Below are 18,089 nucleotides of genomic sequence, written 5' to 3'. Positions count from 1 at the left end.
CAGGCAAGGATCGTGGGAGCTGCTCGAAGGAAGCAGGCACCAGTGACCGCTGGGAACCCTGCTGACTCCAATGGGACCCTGCCCAGATGGGTACACAGCCCAGGAGCAGCAACAGCAAGCAGGTCCACCCTGGAGTTACCAATTAATCCCTCTTCTTGAGATACAGTAAATAAATAATCTTCAGAGTTTAAAAGCAGACACTGAATATTCATTTGCCGCCTTCTAAAAACGGCTGTGAAGTCAGTGAGTAGATCAAGCTCATGCACCACCACTGGTGTGCCATTTGGGAACCACCGTCCTCCAAAAAAGACCCCAAAACACCAAGGTATTTTAAATATGTATAATATGTCAACTTTGGCAAACTAAAGGAGGAATAAAATTCACCAGTGGGTAAAAAGATTAATGAGTTTCTCCTTCCTTCCCTTTAAAACCTCTCTCCTCCTTCAGCCTTCTTTCAGCTTGCACAACAGACTCATCCAGCCTCCTTCGCCAAGCAGAGAACCCAGCTAAAGAGTCTGCCTCTTGTTCCTCTGGTACGTAACGAGTCACTAATGACACATCTCATCTAAGGCATCAGACAGCAAATACACTCTGCAAATTGTGCAGAACCCTTCAGCGAGTGTGGGTAAAAAATTAAAGCCTCTCAAGCCTCCAGATTTTTTTGTGGAAGCGTTATTAAATTTTTTTTTTTTTTTTTTTGCTTTGCAAGCAAGGAAACCAATATGCAAATTCTTCTGCACTGCTGCTTCCTGACCCAGCTCTGCTGGAAACCCACAAAAGCACTGACTTTCAAGATTTTAAAGGAAGATGAAGGAGAAGGTGAAAGAGGAAACAAAGGAGGGGTCACCACTCAGGAGTGTGCTTCACTTCAGGGCTACACGAGATACTAAAATATCCATTTTTTAGCAATTATTAAGGTCATCTAATCTCAAGATTGTAAAATTGGTTTTGGCACATCAGATGCTCATGAATCTTGCTGAAAGTGCTGCGATGCCCATTGGGGTATTAAATATTTATCTTTGCCAGCTTTTAAAATACAGATTTTTTACTGTGCCAGAAGAAAGGATGTTTTTACAAGTACTTCAATATTAAATTGAATAACAGAATACTAGCAGAGAGAAACATTTTCTAAATCATCTTAAGAGAGGTGAAGAACTAAATATATACAACAAGCACATCGTTTCCTCATTACTCTGCATATCTCAACCACACCTGCAATTTGTTAGCTGCTTTCCGAACACAAAGATAAATGCAGTCCTTGCACTGAACAGAGTATATCTTAAGAAGGCAACAAACTGGTGAAAGACAATCAGTTCTAGCTGGCAGCAGGTGAATCTCTTATTAGTAAAGATGGTGAACTGTTTTGTTATTTTTTTTTGCTGGCCATTTTTAGTCTATGTTTAAAATTCTCCAGTGGAGGCATCCATTGTATTTCTTTCCCTTCCCAGTCCGCTGTCCTGACAGAAGGGCGAGTTGAAAGGGACACTCTTGTCCATCCCGTGTATTTCCCTCCATGGACGGGCTTGGCTTCCTTCCCTGCTTTCTTCCCCTCTCAGTGCTTCCAAGCCAGGTAGACGTGAGAAACCCCGTTGAGTTCTAGCACCTGGCAAGTTTTTGTGTGTGTTTTACAAGAACCCTTACCATAACCCACATAAAATGCTTCACAACAGCTTCATCAAAACAAACTGATTTCCCAAAGACTCACTGCAAACAAAAAACCTCTCAATAAACCCCAGAAAGACTCAACACCCCACTCACGAGGCAACGCATATACCTGAGCATACACATACAAGAAACATTCTTTTGCTCAAAACACACATAAAGGCCAAAAACCTTCTACTTCTTGGTTAACTGAATATAGGTGCTGGCATGCCTCGGAAGTGACGGCAGACATGATGGCAGACTTTCATGCAGATATCAGCACGAGAAAATTTGAAGATTCAGAGTAACATTTGATACATACTCCGGTTCATTCATCATCAGAGTAACAGGAGTATACTGTTGGTGGGTTCCCCCCCCTTAATTATTTGACTCAGAGGTTCTTTTTAAAACAAAAGAGCACAAAACCCAGCAGAAACAAACCACCTAGTGTCTTTAATCAGGTATGACCTAATTCTTAAACCTGGGCTAGCTGAATTAGCCATGACAGCAGAATTCCTTAGTCCTCTAGCACACTGATACAGCATCATGGTTCCCCGGCTCCCACCCACGACACTTACGAAGAGACAAAGCGCTCTCTTTGACCTGAAAGAACTGTGCTAACGCACCCTCTTTTCTCCTGGAACTAACATCTAGAGTCAAAACAAGCCAAGCTGAAAACCAGAGTGCGGCTCTCCCTGACTAAGAGTCTATGAGCTCAGTAAAACAGACATTCCTGGTAATGCCAGTTGGTTAAGTACCTCTACTCGAGGCTCATCATTATTGGCCCATCATAATTTCAAAGTAATCCAGATGCTAACTTTTGGCTTACAGTAGTCTACCTCATTTTTTTTCTCCACTAGAGAATAAACAAATAACCCTTGTATCATGTTATACATTATTAGTACTATCTTACAAAAGAAAATCTTACGGTTTTCTGTCCTGGTTAGGCCTTCTGCTTTATCTTAAAATCAAAACTCTAAATGGATGATTTAAAAAATCTTATCTGAAGAAAGATATGTGAAACACAATTTTCCTATCTGCTTGTTCCCAGCTGGCAAAGAAAAACAGGTTTGAAGAAAAACAAAGGAAGTTGATAAATACAGCAACATAAAAGATATTTAGGAATTGTATGCTGCATTTGGATCACTGTTGTTTGGGATTGGGAAGATCAAAGATACTACCACAAACACTGGGTGTCTGAGAGAAGTGAATGAAAAAATGTTTTTTAAACCATGGTATGTCAATAATCTTGTATTTTCATCTCCACTGGAGACTTCACATTTCCTGCAAGGCTACACAGGACAACGTGCAAAGAAACTACACAGGGTAAAAAAGGCCCCCTTATCACACACTGCCCCATGAAAAGGCAGGTGAACAGAAATGAAAACACAGCTACCAGTGCTCAGTTTTGCAGTTCTGGGGAACATATGTTTGCATGTCTGCAAATCCAATTAATATTTCAAGGTTAATGATCTGTAGCCAAAGAACCAAACTCATAAATGCTGTAATCCAAACTCTGTAAAAAGCTGTAAACCTCCCCGCACAGTGCAGTTCTGATCTAAAACATCGCCTAAAGCCAGAGAGCTTTAAGTTTGAAGGAATGAATGAACTGTAGATCACACTTCTGCTCTTTGGCATCACTAAACCTTCATCACAGGGTAGGGTTCTGCTCTGCAGCAGCTTTTTCAAGAGGAACTCCGGAAGGAGCTTTGACAGGAACACAGAACCGTGACAAATCTCTGCACATAAGCAAATGCCACACTCTAGCTGTTGCCTCATGTAGTACTAAGCATGTACCTTTAAAAAATATATAAATAAAATACTCAGGAAAACCAAAGCAAATACAACCCCCTACTAGACAGAGGACAAGAGATCAATTACACAACTGATGGCAGAGTGGTATTGGAAAGTGGGATGGATCATAAGAGCATGGGTAGAAAAGATCCCATTACAGGGAGAAAACGGATTAGCACATCAGTTTGAACAACAAACTAATGTACATTACAAAACCACAGACTAATCGTTTTTCAGATCACGCAGCTGTTGGTAGCCACCATGAACATCTACATTAGGGTATGTTTGCCTTGATGATTTAAATCTGTGCTACTAATTTCTTCTCTACTTCTGAGCCTACAGGACTTGGTTTTGAGCAGTTTCCCTTTGCTTCCCTTTATGTTTTTCCTTTTTAAAGGTTGTATCTGTCTGCAGACATACATAAATCATTACAGTATTTAATAAGGTCTTTTATCACAGGCCACTGAGCAGGCTTGTGTCTGAGACACAGCATGTAGGTCACAGAATTAACTGTTTCTTATGCAGCCAACACAATCTTGGAAATCCCCCTTACATTTTCTTTCACGGTTTTAAAATAAAACAAACTATCATATTATTTTATGCTTTGGAAGACCAAGTACCATAAAATATAGCCACTCTTTTCTGAGAAAGAAGTATGTTCCAGTATATATACCTGCTATACATCAAGCAAGAAAGCTTGCATTGGTTCCAGATGAAAATACGGGAGATGATCAAAGCTAAACTGAGTAACAAAAGAATAAAGAGATTTTATGCAATTAATGAACAAGCACACACTTTCATTTAATTGACATGAATAGACTGTGATGTATCCATTTTCTCAGAGAAATACTGACAGTTGTCACAAAAAAATCCTTAATTACAAAAATTCAAAATGCAGAATCAAAAAAGGACTAATCAGATTTTTCAACATTTCCAGCTTTCTGTTGCCGTTTGTGTTGTATTATTTGAATTGCTGAAAATGTGCATGCAATACAAAAATAAGCACACAGATATTCAGGTCACAACGGAATTCAGAAATCCACTAATGATCACTATTTCAAGTAGATGATTATAACCTAAACGTCTGTGGAATAAAATACGAGGGCTTTACAAATACTGGAAAATAACCTTTATAACAAATTACTCATCTAGAGCAGGTCAATATTGAACTTTCTGCTCTTACAGTCCCTCGCTCATTCTCCAAGACACTACAGTCTCATTTTTTCCAGACTCGCAGACTCCAATGCATTGGATGACAAAAGTCCCTCTCTTGTTTTGAGTTTAATACGTCTGTCTCGGTGGTTCCTGCTGGCTCACAGCCAGAGGTCAAATCTGCTTTATCAAGGCAAGAAAATGTTGCAGGTCCATTGTGCTAGTTCAAGATTTTTTTAATCCAAAGTTCTTATTCATCACTGTATTTCTGAATCAAGTAAAAAAAAAAACAAACTAGTCAGCTGAGCAAAAAATTGACTGGACGCAATTGTTCTCCACTAATACCCTTCTGCTATATGTATTGCTAAAGAAAAAAATAAAATCACCTTATTCTTTTCTCCAGTCTTCTCAGTAAAGAACAGGCTTTGATTTTAGATGCTTTGCAGATACCTTGACTTCACATCCTAAAGGGATTGGTTTATGGACTTTGCTTTCAGCTATTTAGGGTGTTTTGGGTTTAACACAGTGAAATAAAAAACATGCTTCCTCATTGAAGAAAGGGCAGTCATATTTTTCACCAGAAACTAATAAAGGCTAATTGTTCCAATGATGCTCAAATTAGGGTCTCTCTGTTAGGGTAACTCAAGCAGGTTTCAATTATGCTGCAAGACACAAAAAAACCCCCAACACACACACACATACGCTTTGTCAGTAAAGACAAGCCCTGCAGGAGCTTACAGGGCATGAAAGAATGTGTGCATTTATTTCTTAAAAACTAATGCTCTGCCATTGTTATCTTTAACCTTAAATGTTGTATTTTTCTGATGAGGGCTCTTCTGCAGGCTGACAGATGTAAATGGCTCCAATGCAGCCAGCAGCACTTTATTTAGTACTGTGGTGCATCATTTCAAACATAATATGCATGACATACAACTTCAAAAAAAAAAAAAAAAAAAAGGCCTTTAGGTGAACTCTCGACCTTACTGAATCAATGCAGGAAAACCTTCTGTCTTCACTAGAGTCAGGATTTCAGGTCTCCTTAGAAGTAACATTGTTAAGAGGAATTTTTTTTCCGAAGAAATTGTTTACAACAGGATCCAAAGCCAATGAAGTGAAATCACTTTTGATCGATTCTCATCCTTTAAAGAAGACTCAAATGAACATGAATCCCGAGTCCAGAAATCTTGAGCCCTGGTGGGACTCCCATGTTTGAGGACCCACTTACTGTCACGCTGCCTTCCTGCAGTACTGCAGAGCGATCGTCTTCAAGCATATGGAATAATGCGTACCCGTGTAGGAGGAACACGACATTATGATGTACTGCATATCTCATGTTTTTAAAACTCTGAAGAGGTAAATGCTACCTCCCAGTTCCTTTTCTCTTTGATGAAATGCAGGAAATTTTGCCAAGCAAGACCTCTCTTCCTCTAAAGTGGAATTTAGAGCTAGAACTCATACCAAAATAAATATACATGCTGGCTAGAGCTATCTAAATATTGCTCTGTCATTCAACACAATGTTCCATTTTAATTGATTTTTTTTAAAAAATAACTTTCTCAAAAAATGTACCTTTCAGCAGGTCTACAATGGAGAAATAATCCATCAAGGTTGTACCACATTGTTTTCAAACTGTGTATATATTATATATAATATAACATACATAAAATATACATTATACATATATACACCCACATAAGTAAGCACTCTGAGCTTTTTTTCATTAAAAATACATCTGTGCAACAGAACGGTAAACTTTGTGACATTGCAGACTAGAACTAGCCATCTGAAACTGGCAAGCTAATGTAAATAATTGAAGAGAAATACAAAAAATATCATGTGAGCAGATTATTTTGTAGCAGCTAGGAGATGACCAGAGATTCAAGAGGCAGTTCACAATCACGAGCCTGCTCTACAGTTGGAGTGGACAGGGGCTATATGTTGTTTTAAAGGTGAAATGGTTGGTCTCCAGTGGGGAGTATGAAGGCCTGTAGGCTGTGATTCCCTTTGCAGTGTATTAGCAAAGATGCCGGTGAGCTGATGGGGAGGTCTGCCAGCAACATCAGCAGAGGCTGAGCTAAACTGGGAGCTGCCTGTGCACGAAATCCACTGGTCTGCAGAACTGCAACAGGAGCTTTTTGCCTATGGGACATGGGTGTGATGCAGACTGCTTCTTCCCCTGGTTTCTGTCCACTCCTGAGAGCTCCTTCATCAGTCATACACAAAGTACCGCTGGCCCACAAAGTTTACTGGGCTGCACCACAGAGCAGTGAATCAACTGTGATTAAAACCACTTAAACAGAAGAAACATTAAAATATTAGGTTGTGCAGATTCTTCCAAAAGAATGTCTCTAAGAGCAGCAACTAGGTTTCTTTTGAGTTCTGCACAGCAGCCAGGTTTGTTAAGGGGTTTATACAGCGAGATGCTGTATACATACCCCAGCCAAGAAAAACTGTACTGTGCATCTCCATGAGAAACGGTACTGAAGGCAACACAGGCACTTTCACCTGCTGAAGCAACAGAAAACCCTTCTTAAACATCCACCACTGGAAGAAACAGCATCACGACAGCTGTCAGTACTGGAACTTCACAGGACAAGAAGATATTTTGGTCTGATTTGAAACAAAAGTGTTCTTCTATTTTATCTTCTCTTTTCCCAATCCTGCAGAAATCCGGCAGTCCAATGCAAATCTTTTGTACAGTATATCTTAAGAAATAAAATACTGATAATGCCCCCAAATTCAAGACATAATTATTGCATTACAAACCTGGAAATTAATGGTAAATTTTAAAGCAGCTTCCATTCTCTTTCACGTGAGGAATGGCTTTGTGGTGTATTTTTCTAAGGAAAGCTACAATCTCCCTCTACATCTCTCCTGCTGTTCAGTCACCCTGATCCTGCACAGAAGGTTCACATCTAATTAGATCCCAGAGATACGTGGTATTTCTAAGAGTGAAAGACATGTAACGTTTCAGAGGACCTAATTATAAATCTTGAAGGGCTCAAGAAATTAAACTACATTATCCCTATAACAATTAAACATATGTTAATTCTATATACTGTTAGAAAAATTGCTTAGATTTGGGAAAAATACTAGGCCTTCCTCTGCCCTGGACTAATCTTCATATTTGACTAAACAAGACTCCATTTAGGGACAAGGCAGAAGCAAATATCCTCTAGATGGAAGTCTGTGTTATGACGTACTTCACATCATGACATTATCAACTATAACATCGCCTAATGATACAACAGATGTCAACAGCAGTAAGTATCAATCAAAGAGAGAGAATGAATAAGCCAACACACTCTCCAAAAGTTCTAATGTACAAAATCAAAAACATAAAAAAAAAAAAAAAGCTGTTGAGGAGATGTGTTTCAGTGCTTTAGTCTGCTATTTCTAAAACTGCTGTCAAAGCAGAATGTTTTCGAGCACCTGCATCATTCACCTGCAGCATCTCCTTAATGCTGCTAATGGCAGACAGCCAGATTCAGAACCAACCAACCAGCGCAGAAACTGCTGTCCCCCGTATCACTCACCACTGCTACCCAGAAGCTGCAAGGATGGAAAGACGGTTAAACATTTGCTATTCTATAGTTATTGTCAAGAGTTTTCTACTGGCAGTAGCTTAGTGTTAAAAGAACTACATACATACTGTTTAGGCTAATCCCCAAAATACAGAATTATGCTGTTCACAAGAAACTTTCAGATACAGCAAGAAGATTCTTTGAAAAAAATGAAACAAAACAACTCCCCCGCCTTGATGAAGGTGCTATGCAAATTGTTGAGATGAAAACTGAAACTTTTCTTCTGCTCACTCTTACAACACTCGTGGTAATTATGGCTTAAGTTGTAACTAAAATGATTACCTGCAGGAGTTGAAAAAGTAAATGAAATTATGTGTCAAGAACTTTCCAATAGAGAATAAGGACATTTTCAAGCTACCCTACAAGACACTAGAAAAACTCCACCCAGAGAAAAAAAATCTGATTGCCCATATTTAAAAATTAAAGACAGGAAACATGGAGTTGCTACAACAGTCAGGGAAACAGACTCATAAGAAGATGGCAACACTCCTAGCCTCATTATGAATAATTAAAAGCACTTGGCTTGTTTACTGTAACAAAACTAAGCTGAAGAAGAGACATAATTGCCTGCTATAAATGCACTAGAAGGTGGCTAAATAGAATAAGATAAAAAATGGCCTCAAAAAGTTTAGGTTAAAAAGGTTTTGACCATCAAAGGAAGGTAATGCTTGACTCAGTTTGTCAGTAAGACTAGTCAAGGCAAAAAAAAACCCAAACCAACCCAAAAACATTGAAGAAGAAACTTGAAATTAATACATTGGATTATATATTGTGGTTCCCTATAAGGGTAAAGTAATGGGTTGAAGATTTCTTCTAGTCCTCTACTCTAGAACAGGTCCCATTTTGCAGGGAATGAAAACCAAGGATTGTTTTTGAAAGAACCAAATTCCTACTCCAAAAACAAGCAGAAGTATCATTTTGGAAGAAAAACTGTTGAAGATGCCCCATTTTTCTTTTAGATTTAATCTTTTTTTTTGTAAGGAGATTTAAGATGGAATAAACTCCTCAGATTTAATTAATTGAATTGAATCCATTAATTGAAATGAATTGAACTGAGGCTGTTTGTTTCATGTGCTCATGAGAAGATTATATGCTGCACGAAGTGGACTGTGAAACTGCTGGAAAATGTTGAATATTCCCTATTTGGACCAATAATTTTAGAAGCTACTCTGACTGTGAGAGAGACTTCAGCATGAAAAGATTTTCTTGGAATTACTAGACATGGCAAAAACTCCCCTCTGGTTAAATCTTCACTTGCATCAGAAATCAGACTCATCTCTATCACCAAGGAGACACACTGGTTATTTACCAACGGTCCTGTCTCTAGCCAGGATATTCACTTCTGGAGAAGACCAGAAACAAGCAAACGTAGGATGTCTCCAAAACACACATACCTGCCTTCATAGCAAGAAAAGCAGCAGCAAGATGGATAATAAGTCTTTGGGGGGCAGCCAGTATTTTGTAAAATTATTTTGATAGTGCTATTTACAGGCCATTTTCATGAGAGCCAGAAGTGGACTGACAAATCAGCTTGTCAGAAACATCCCTCACATCACTCCAAAAAGCCCAACTGGTTAATCCCTAACGCCCAGGTAATCCAAAGGAATTCATCACCAACTCATTTCCCGTGTTTCCAACTGTGTTTTCGTTCACATACGGTTAAATAATTAAATTTAAATACCTGGTATCAGCAGCTCCTACCTCTACCCCTCTTGGAAAGAGTCTCCTCCTCTTCCTCTCTTTTGAGATCTTGAGCACTTAACTTGCTTCTAAAGTATAAAACAACTGCCTAGTACTTCTGCAGGTATAGAGTTTTCCCATTCTTAGACACCAATATATAGCCGAAACTACTCTATAAAATGGCAAGGCTGGAAAGTGAAACTCTGCTGAACAGGCTAATGTGGTCAGGAAATTTGAAAATCCATGCTTAACACAGAAAGACTAAATTAAGCCTTATCAGAAAACCACATTTAAAAGGGGAGAATAAAGGCAAGCCCAAACATCAGGCCAAACAGGCCAATTCTGAAAAGATTTTGGAAAAATTGGGTCACATAAGCTTTCTATTTTTCATCCCATTCCTAGGGACAGAGACGGGTTTCTCAGGAGGTTCAGTTTCTATGCATGACAGCAAGGAAAAAATTTAGCATCTTTCTATACTTTTAGACATGGCCTTCGTATTTTACAACAATGTGAAAAGATGAACTTACAGTCCAGGATTGATAAAAGCATCTTTTTACCTCCCTTGAAACTCAATTAGGAAGGCGCAGGTTGCTCTATAAATTAACCAGGAAGGTTATGATCTGTCTCCTGGGAAATACCAATTCAAAACTCATTTCCACCTGTGCATGTTTCACATGCAGAATTAGGATCCTTGTCAAGTGCAATGAGCCATCTATTCAAGAAATTCCTACCAAAATAAATCACAGAAATCAAGAAGCTGGATGTAATCATGCTCCCCTTTCTCCCCCTTCCTCTTATCTTTTATGGCCTCGTGCAGACAACCTGTACCAAGATGCCAAGGATATGAAGCTCTGAACTGCATCTTAAGCACATGATGTATAGAGAAAAATTTGTTTTTCACTGACAATTCTGAATGCTTAACTGTGTTGCTGCATAAATCTCTTTTCTTACAAGAATTAAATTAATTATATGATACACTTTTCCCAAAACTGACATTTTTGCGGTACTACAATCTTTGCAGAAGTTGACAGACTCTGGGGGAAGACAACTACTTCAGCTTTCCACAAGGTGGCATGGTTCCCTTTGCTGAAAGATGGCATTACTCGGTGCCATTGAGGAAATTTAATTTTTTAATTTAATTTTTTTCAAATGTACTGGCCGCTGTCATGAATAGGTTTAAATAGGTTTCAGATCTCTAAAATATCTCTATCAAGGTCCATTTTAACAAATTTTTCCAACAGAGAGTTTAATGAGTTAAAAAAGCTTCCTTCTATTACACTGAAATGAAGAAAAAGTATCTGTTCTTGCTGCCACACAAAAGCAAGCTTCAATCAAATATAGTTAAGGTACGTCATGTGGCAGAGGAGAGCCTAAGGGGCTAAAAAAAAATAATCTAATTTTTCAAGTCTCAGGTGGTCAGTTTCAAATGCTATCAAACTTACTTCAGTCTCGCAATATTTTGGGTAAAATGGGCTAGCAAGGAATACACCTCCCACACCCCCTTCCCATCCACATGAGAATTGAAGATCCCAAACCATTTTCCACGGGTGAAGATTTTCCCTGCTGTTTCCGGACCGCTTTCCACCCCTGCGAGGTAGGGTCATGCAGCAGCTGCTTGTGCGGTCCTCGGGCAGAGGCAGATGCGCTGAGCAGCTCTGCCCACAGCCTCTCCTGCTGCAGAGCACCATCAGCGCTGCTCAGCTTCACCCGCAGGACCACCGTCCTTCACCACCGCAGTCACCCACAGTCACTACAAAAGCCCCATCAGGCAGTGACAGACAGCAGGTAAGGTGCTTTCACTCAACTGATTTAAATAAACAAAACCCAAACATGTATAGTTTCTCCTCTATTTCTTATTTTGCTCCTCTCAGTCACTTCTGTGAATGTTTCCGCGCTCGGTTTTGATTACCTGTTTAAGCATCATCAGCATGGTTTTGTCTAAACAGGAGAAATAAAACCAGCTGTGATAGACAAAAGAGGACAGGCTTTTGGCATTGACCCATTTCCCTGATGCTGGATGGGTATCATTTCCATAAATTTTGAAGTTTAAACAGCAAGCCAGAGAGGGAAGGGAGATGATGACACACGAGTTACTCATCCACACAAATACTGACATGATTCTCCGTGCAGGAAGGGCTCCCAATTCTACCCAGTGCAGGGCACCTGGGAAAGTCAGACATAACAAAATACTGCCTCCCTATAATGCTTTCCACACCGTAAGGCTTATCTTGAAAGGAACAGCTTTCTGGTTCAGAGGACTGGTACCTAATGCTCATCACTCTTCCAACTCCATTTAGTGTGCTCGGTATTTAGTGCCTGTCATTGTAACAAGTGCAGCTGAAACCCTTGCTTTTTAACTGCCAGCCTGCCAAGCAAAACACATTTATTCACATCTGATTTAAATATCACAAGCCAAATAATCAAGATGACAAAGAAGTTTAAGTACCCTGATCAGTATGTTTTCTCTCCTAAAATATATCATTAATGCTATTATAATTATTAACTCTGTTACCTACTGTCTTCCTGCATGTAAGTAGCTTCTGATCCTGTCAGTCACTGCAGGTGTACGGCACAGCCAAAACACTTATGTAAATTACTTGGATTTCCAATTACAGAGATTCACACACATCCTTAAAAATGGATGCAAGCACAAGGCAAAACCATCAGCAAGACAATCTGGAGATATATATATACAAGCATTCCAAACCTTCTGCTGCTTCTTTCTCCTCAAAAACCTTAGATTACAACAGTAAAGGCTCTGATTTAATTACGGTGCTTGTTCACATAATGGTCTCATTTTGCTCTATAAATTTTATCCTCAAACTAGGTTGCATTCTCTGTTCTAAAATACAAAGTTCCTTGTTCTAAAAAGTAACTTCCTTGTTACTAGCTGCAAGGTTCAAGCAACCACATAAACAAGGAAAAAAGGAACAAACTTGAGAATAAAGAGCAAATTCTGCCACCAAATGCCCCAGGAAGCTATCCAGCCATGACAAACAACAGAACCCTCTCTCACTCAGGACAGAAAACCCATTTAGTTGTGCAAGGGGTCAGCTGCTACAGTTGGACAGTAGAATCTTGAGATGTAACATTCAATTCCTTGGCTTATGTGATTTCAAAATAAGTCACACTTTCCTGAACAAATTGAATGAAGCCTTAAATCTACAAATTCCTTTGATGGAATTAGTCTTGCATGGTCAATCTACATTGTGCCAAAAGGAGGCGTACAGTTAATTTCAAAGCCTAGGAGGCACTCTGCACCTTGCAAGTTATGTTTACAATTGCAAATTTTTAATTGTTATCCCATTGTGGATCTTCTTACAGACCTTGGCTTCTGGATCACTGTTGATGCTACAAGAATCATCATCATCAGATTGCTGACCATTTCTGTTACAGAAAAAAAAAAAAGAGACAAAAATCAATCTTAAAATCACATAAAAATTACTACACAGTCCAAAAGGGAGATGGTCATTCCACAGAGACTTCTGAAGTCATTGTACCTGAGCTTCAAAGAGGCATAGCGTAACGTTGCTCCTTCAAACTCTTTCAGACTTGGGTCTGGGTTCACAGTGGCTGCATGCAGATCCTAGAGATAAAGGCAGCGCTATTAATATGGCATTAATTGCTATGAATATAGTATTAAGTACACCACCGTGTTATTTCTTATTTCAAAGGGAAATTAAATCCTCCCTGCAAAGAAGCGATAGTATTTCTGGCTGAAGTTGAGAAGAGGCATGCATATATTCTCAAGCTGCATTTCATTCAGTGCAGGCATCTCATTCGTTACGTCATGGCAGTTGTCCTGCTAGTTTAGACTGAATCCATTCCAAGTGGAAAGATCAGAAAAGGCAGCATGTTTGTGAGCTAGACATCCCTAAGCAGTACCCCCGTTCACTTTGGCCTAGGTTATGAATGACATTCATGGAAAAATAAAAAGGGAAAAAAACCAGCCACTGCCATGCAAAAAACAAGGGTAATAGTATTAAAGGTTCTAAAATCTGACAATATACTTGCCTTCCAAATGTCACTATTAATCTTTCCCCCATTCAGTACAGCAAAATCACTCCATGGCTGTTTCTAGACACATAATTATTCACACAGGAAGAAGCACATTGATAAAAAAAAAAAAAAAAGAAAAAGAAAAAAAACACAAGACACTGTTGTTAGCATTGATATTTACAGGATGGGTTAGGGAACAGATCACCTCAAACTTCAACTAATTACTCCACTATACCATGGCATTTGGAGGAAAGGGGAGAGTAGACATGCCTCTAACAGTTACTTACCAAAACAAATGATTGAAACAAGGATAGTTAATATAAATTAGGAACAGACAATGAAATTACTCTTTAACTATGATCTTAAAAGCAAGCAAAATGAATCTGAATATGAATGTTGGCCACAGCTGCTACAGCCTTTGATAAACAGCAATTAAGTGGAAACATTAGGATTGGCATTTGGTTGGCATTTCTGTTGAAAGACCCTAACACTACGGGAGCTAGAAATACTAAACCACAGTGATATATACAAGGATAAGATACATACAAGGTAAAAATTAAATATTTCTAGAGAGAAAGCACAAGAAAAGGACAGTGAAGGGAAGGAGTACGGAGTGCAGAGAGATTTCTTGCTGAAAAGTAGTTTTGTAAAGTCTAGCAGTTTTTTAAAAAACAGAACAAAACCAAGAAAACCACCAAACAAAACACCCACCCTCTCATATTCCATTCTCAAAATTTTCAGATGCGTTCACTGCTACAATCAAACAAGGAGCAGTGCATTTAGCGCTACAGCAACCTGAGGTTCACCCTCCTCTGTAAAGGCTGGGAGGAGCAGCTGGTGTTGGAGATGCCCCTCTACTCTTCCCCACAAGGACAGGAAGCCCACAGGCCAGGTGGGACAGCAGACTTGGTTGCTGAGAGACCCAGAGCCACGTCTTTGTAGCTTTACCAAATCATGTGTTCCTGTAATTAGTGTCCCCTTTTAAGATGAACTCTGCCAGGTTGTCCAGCTCAGCACCGAGATGAAGTGGTACCTATTAATATGGCCCAATACATGAATTTGCAGGGTGGACCTCTCACTTCAGAAGTGTTCTCAGTATATCCCCACTGGAGGAGTTATTTGTGAGAAACAACTTCCAGCAATAACTCTTCCCTAACATGCCTTTGAATTAATTTTAAACTGAAAGAGGGGAGATTTAGATTCGGTATCAGGAAGAAATTCTTTACTGTGAGGTTGGTGAGGCACTGGAACAGGTTGCCCAGGGAGGCTGTGGATGCCCCATCCCTGGAAGTGTTCAAGGCCAGGCTGGATGGGGCTTTGAGCAGCCTGGTCTAGTGGGAGGTGTCCCTGCCCAGGGCAGGGGGTTGGAACTAGGTGAGATCTTTAAGGTCCCTTCCAACCCGAACCATTCTATGACTCTAATTGAGTTGTTAGCTTTTCCTACTAAGCTCCTTCTCTTTAATCATTAGCTGCTAGTGGTTATGTTACCTACAGAAGAACATCTAGAGGTGATCCAGGCCTGGGATGAGTCAGGCTATAAGAAGACACAACTACCACCACCAGATTCTGCCATGACCTCAAAGAAGCTCTTATTGAAAATTAAACCCTACAGCTTTTTCTCTGCACAGGAAATAGGAAAGAGGCAGCAAAATCCCTAGAATTTGGAACGGAATGTTGCAAAAGACGAGGATTCACAAAGGAAGTCATTTGGCAACACACAGGAGAAAAAAAATCTATCTAAAACTAAGCCAAATTTAACCAGCTGTGCAAAACCAAAATACATTGTCATGCTTTTGAGGGGGAGGAAGGGAAGGAATGTTAGGTTATTAATATTTAGCATTTATTAGCTTTTTATTTTTTTAGATCTGCAGGATTTTTGCACAATGCTTAACTCATAATTGCTTCGGACTGAAATTTACTGATTATCTTGTGAAAGAAAAATTGCCTTGCAGCCTGCGCAAAAGTAAAACATTTTCGCATTTTTTTCCTTTTTAAAACCCTTTTGCCATTTGTATGCATTATGGCATCATTCCTCCCTATCTGTTGTTTTTTTTTGCTGATTCTCTGTTCAACAATAGTAAGTAACTGCTTTTCTTTATGCTAAATATCCAGAGCAAGCTACAACATAAAAATGGCTGACTTGATCTGTTCTTTGTTGACTGCCCTCAGCTGTGAGCCACATTCTATCAAGTGAAGCAAAGCTTCTGTGTATCACATCGTTTAAGAGACAGGGACACAAAATAATTTAAAAAAGAAAAAAAGAAGGAAACAAGACAAAGGGTAAAAAGGCATTACCCTGGGGGGGGGAAAGATGTTTCTAAATGCTTATTTGACAAACTCAAAAGCTGTAAGAGCCCAAATAAATTCATCTCAAGACTAGCACACAATGCTTCACAGACAAACGTGATAAAGATAAAAGTATTTTTTATGGACTCACAGAAGCCTATTGGGACAGATATGAATTGCTACCCATGCCAGTCTTCAGTCCCAGATTATATTCTTTCATCTGCCTAAAACCTATATATCCCCCAAGCTTTTCAGAAGCAAGCAATACAAATTCCAGCACATGGGAATGAGCTAAACCAGCCCTCCCAAACCAGATTATCTGGGAGCACAGGCTTCTGAAGAGCACCGAGGGAACCAGCAGTACGCAGCTCACACATGGTCCAATGTGGAGCTGGAAGCTCGCCACCACAACTGCTGCTGCCAACGGTAGTGCCGGGATAAAGGCATTTGGGAGCCCTTATTCTAGATCGAATTCCACATCTTTTGTGAAGTGATTGACCGTATCACAGACATCCAGGTTAATCCTTCATGGGAAGAGGGAGGGGGAGCACCTGGAGTAGGCTGCAGGGCAGTGAACAGGGACAGAACCCAGTACCACCTGCAAGTGACCTGGAGATGATTAGGTGCTGGCAAGTATTGATTGCAGAAAGATAAAAAACCAAAGATTCACAATAGCTGACACTTAAATCTAGATTACAAATTATTTCATTATCTACCCCTATCTCTTAACCCCACACCATGGCTTATTTCCCTCTTACTGCCCTGGCACAGGGTTCTGCTCAGAACCAGCTGAATCCCAAAGGATTCTTTCTCCAGTTCCGTCTTAATAAAGCTCCACCTCTGTCGTTTCAAGAAATGCAAGGCTTTTCTTAACAGTTCTCATTATAACTCCAGCTATGCCCCTTCTTTGTAGCAGTTTCAGAATCTGTCAGTGTACAAAGTCCTGAGCCCAGTTCAGACTCTTGTTTTGAACTCCATTACTGTAAGTCTGCTGATATCGTATTGCAATACTATCTTAATAACCACTGAGTCAAAAAATCAGTGTTGTTTAAATAATGGTATGTAAGATGCTTATCAATGAATACAGATACCTTCAGAGACAAATGCCTTCATTTATACCTACAGTTAAAATAACCATATAATATCATACTAATAGAAATTTTGGAAACTCGCTTATTTCTGTATCATCTTTTATACTACAGTATATGGTCTTGATGCTGCGAAAGAACTGTATGTGTATAAATCTTTGCTGGATCAAATTCCTTGCTGAATTAGAACTGCCATATCAAAACCTAGATGAGCCTACTATGTACTCACGTACATGGCATTTTAGAACGACTCCTCAAATGTCTTATTTAATGCATCTGCACTGTATTAAAATCTGTGTTGTTATAATTCATACATTTCATATTCTACATGATGATGCTAAGAATTAATGATCATTCTTTGTAACTGCAAACTATTCTTCATTTAAAGCAAACAAAATTGTGAAAAGTTAAAAGGTACATCTGCCACATCACCAGCAGGTCTGAGATTTTCATTGTAAAGGCATTTTAAACAAAGGTAGAAAAATACTTGAAATGAATATACGCATATTCTCTTTGCAATTTACCAACCATACTGACTTCTGAGTTTTTGTGAAAGGTATCTATAAGTTACTAATTAAAGTCTTGTTCTCCATGTTTTAGAGCAAGAAAAATACTCTAATGGTGAAGTTGTATCACTCACACGTACATTATAGGAATTTACACTGGAAGCAAGTGCAGCACTTTACTTTCTGCATTTCTGGATTATTTTTTTATGATAACAATTGCTGTTCTTTCTCCATGAACCCTCTCAGAAAGAACTGCCAGTGTGCTTGGTGCACAGTACATTCCAGCGGAGCTTGACTGATGCAAACCGTAATTGAAATGTTGTGATCAAGTTTGCAAACCTTACGAGCAGCATTTATGA

At 39.3% G+C, this 18,089-nt stretch overlaps 1 protein-coding gene across 25 annotated transcripts in view; it reads right to left on the bottom strand.

Annotated features, from left to right (window-relative positions):
• The window catches only part of APBB2 (amyloid beta precursor protein binding family B member 2), a 192,528-nt gene that overhangs the window by 54,567 nt on the left and 119,872 nt on the right, over positions 1-18,089 (bottom strand). For 21 of the 25 annotated variants that reach the window (XM_054202423.1, XM_054202427.1, XM_054202445.1 and 18 more), the window contains 3 exons: positions 13,866-13,928; positions 13,352-13,437; positions 13,178-13,238 (listed from right to left, as the gene is read on the bottom strand). In XM_054202423.1, the coding sequence (XP_054058398.1) occupies positions 13,178-13,238; positions 13,352-13,437; positions 13,866-13,928 (210 nt within the window). The remainder of the gene's footprint in view (positions 1-13,177; positions 13,239-13,351; positions 13,438-13,865; positions 13,929-18,089) is intronic. The other 4 variants (XM_054202446.1, XM_054202448.1, XM_054202447.1 and 1 more) reach the window with 1 other exon arrangement.

The sequence above is a fragment of the Rissa tridactyla genome, chromosome 5 (assembly GCF_028500815.1).
Source record: "Rissa tridactyla isolate bRisTri1 chromosome 5, bRisTri1.patW.cur.20221130, whole genome shotgun sequence".
Lineage (NCBI taxonomy): Eukaryota > Metazoa > Chordata > Aves > Charadriiformes > Laridae > Rissa > Rissa tridactyla.
Note: the sequence above shows the minus strand (reverse complement) of the source record. Positions and strands in the feature narration are given on the sequence as shown.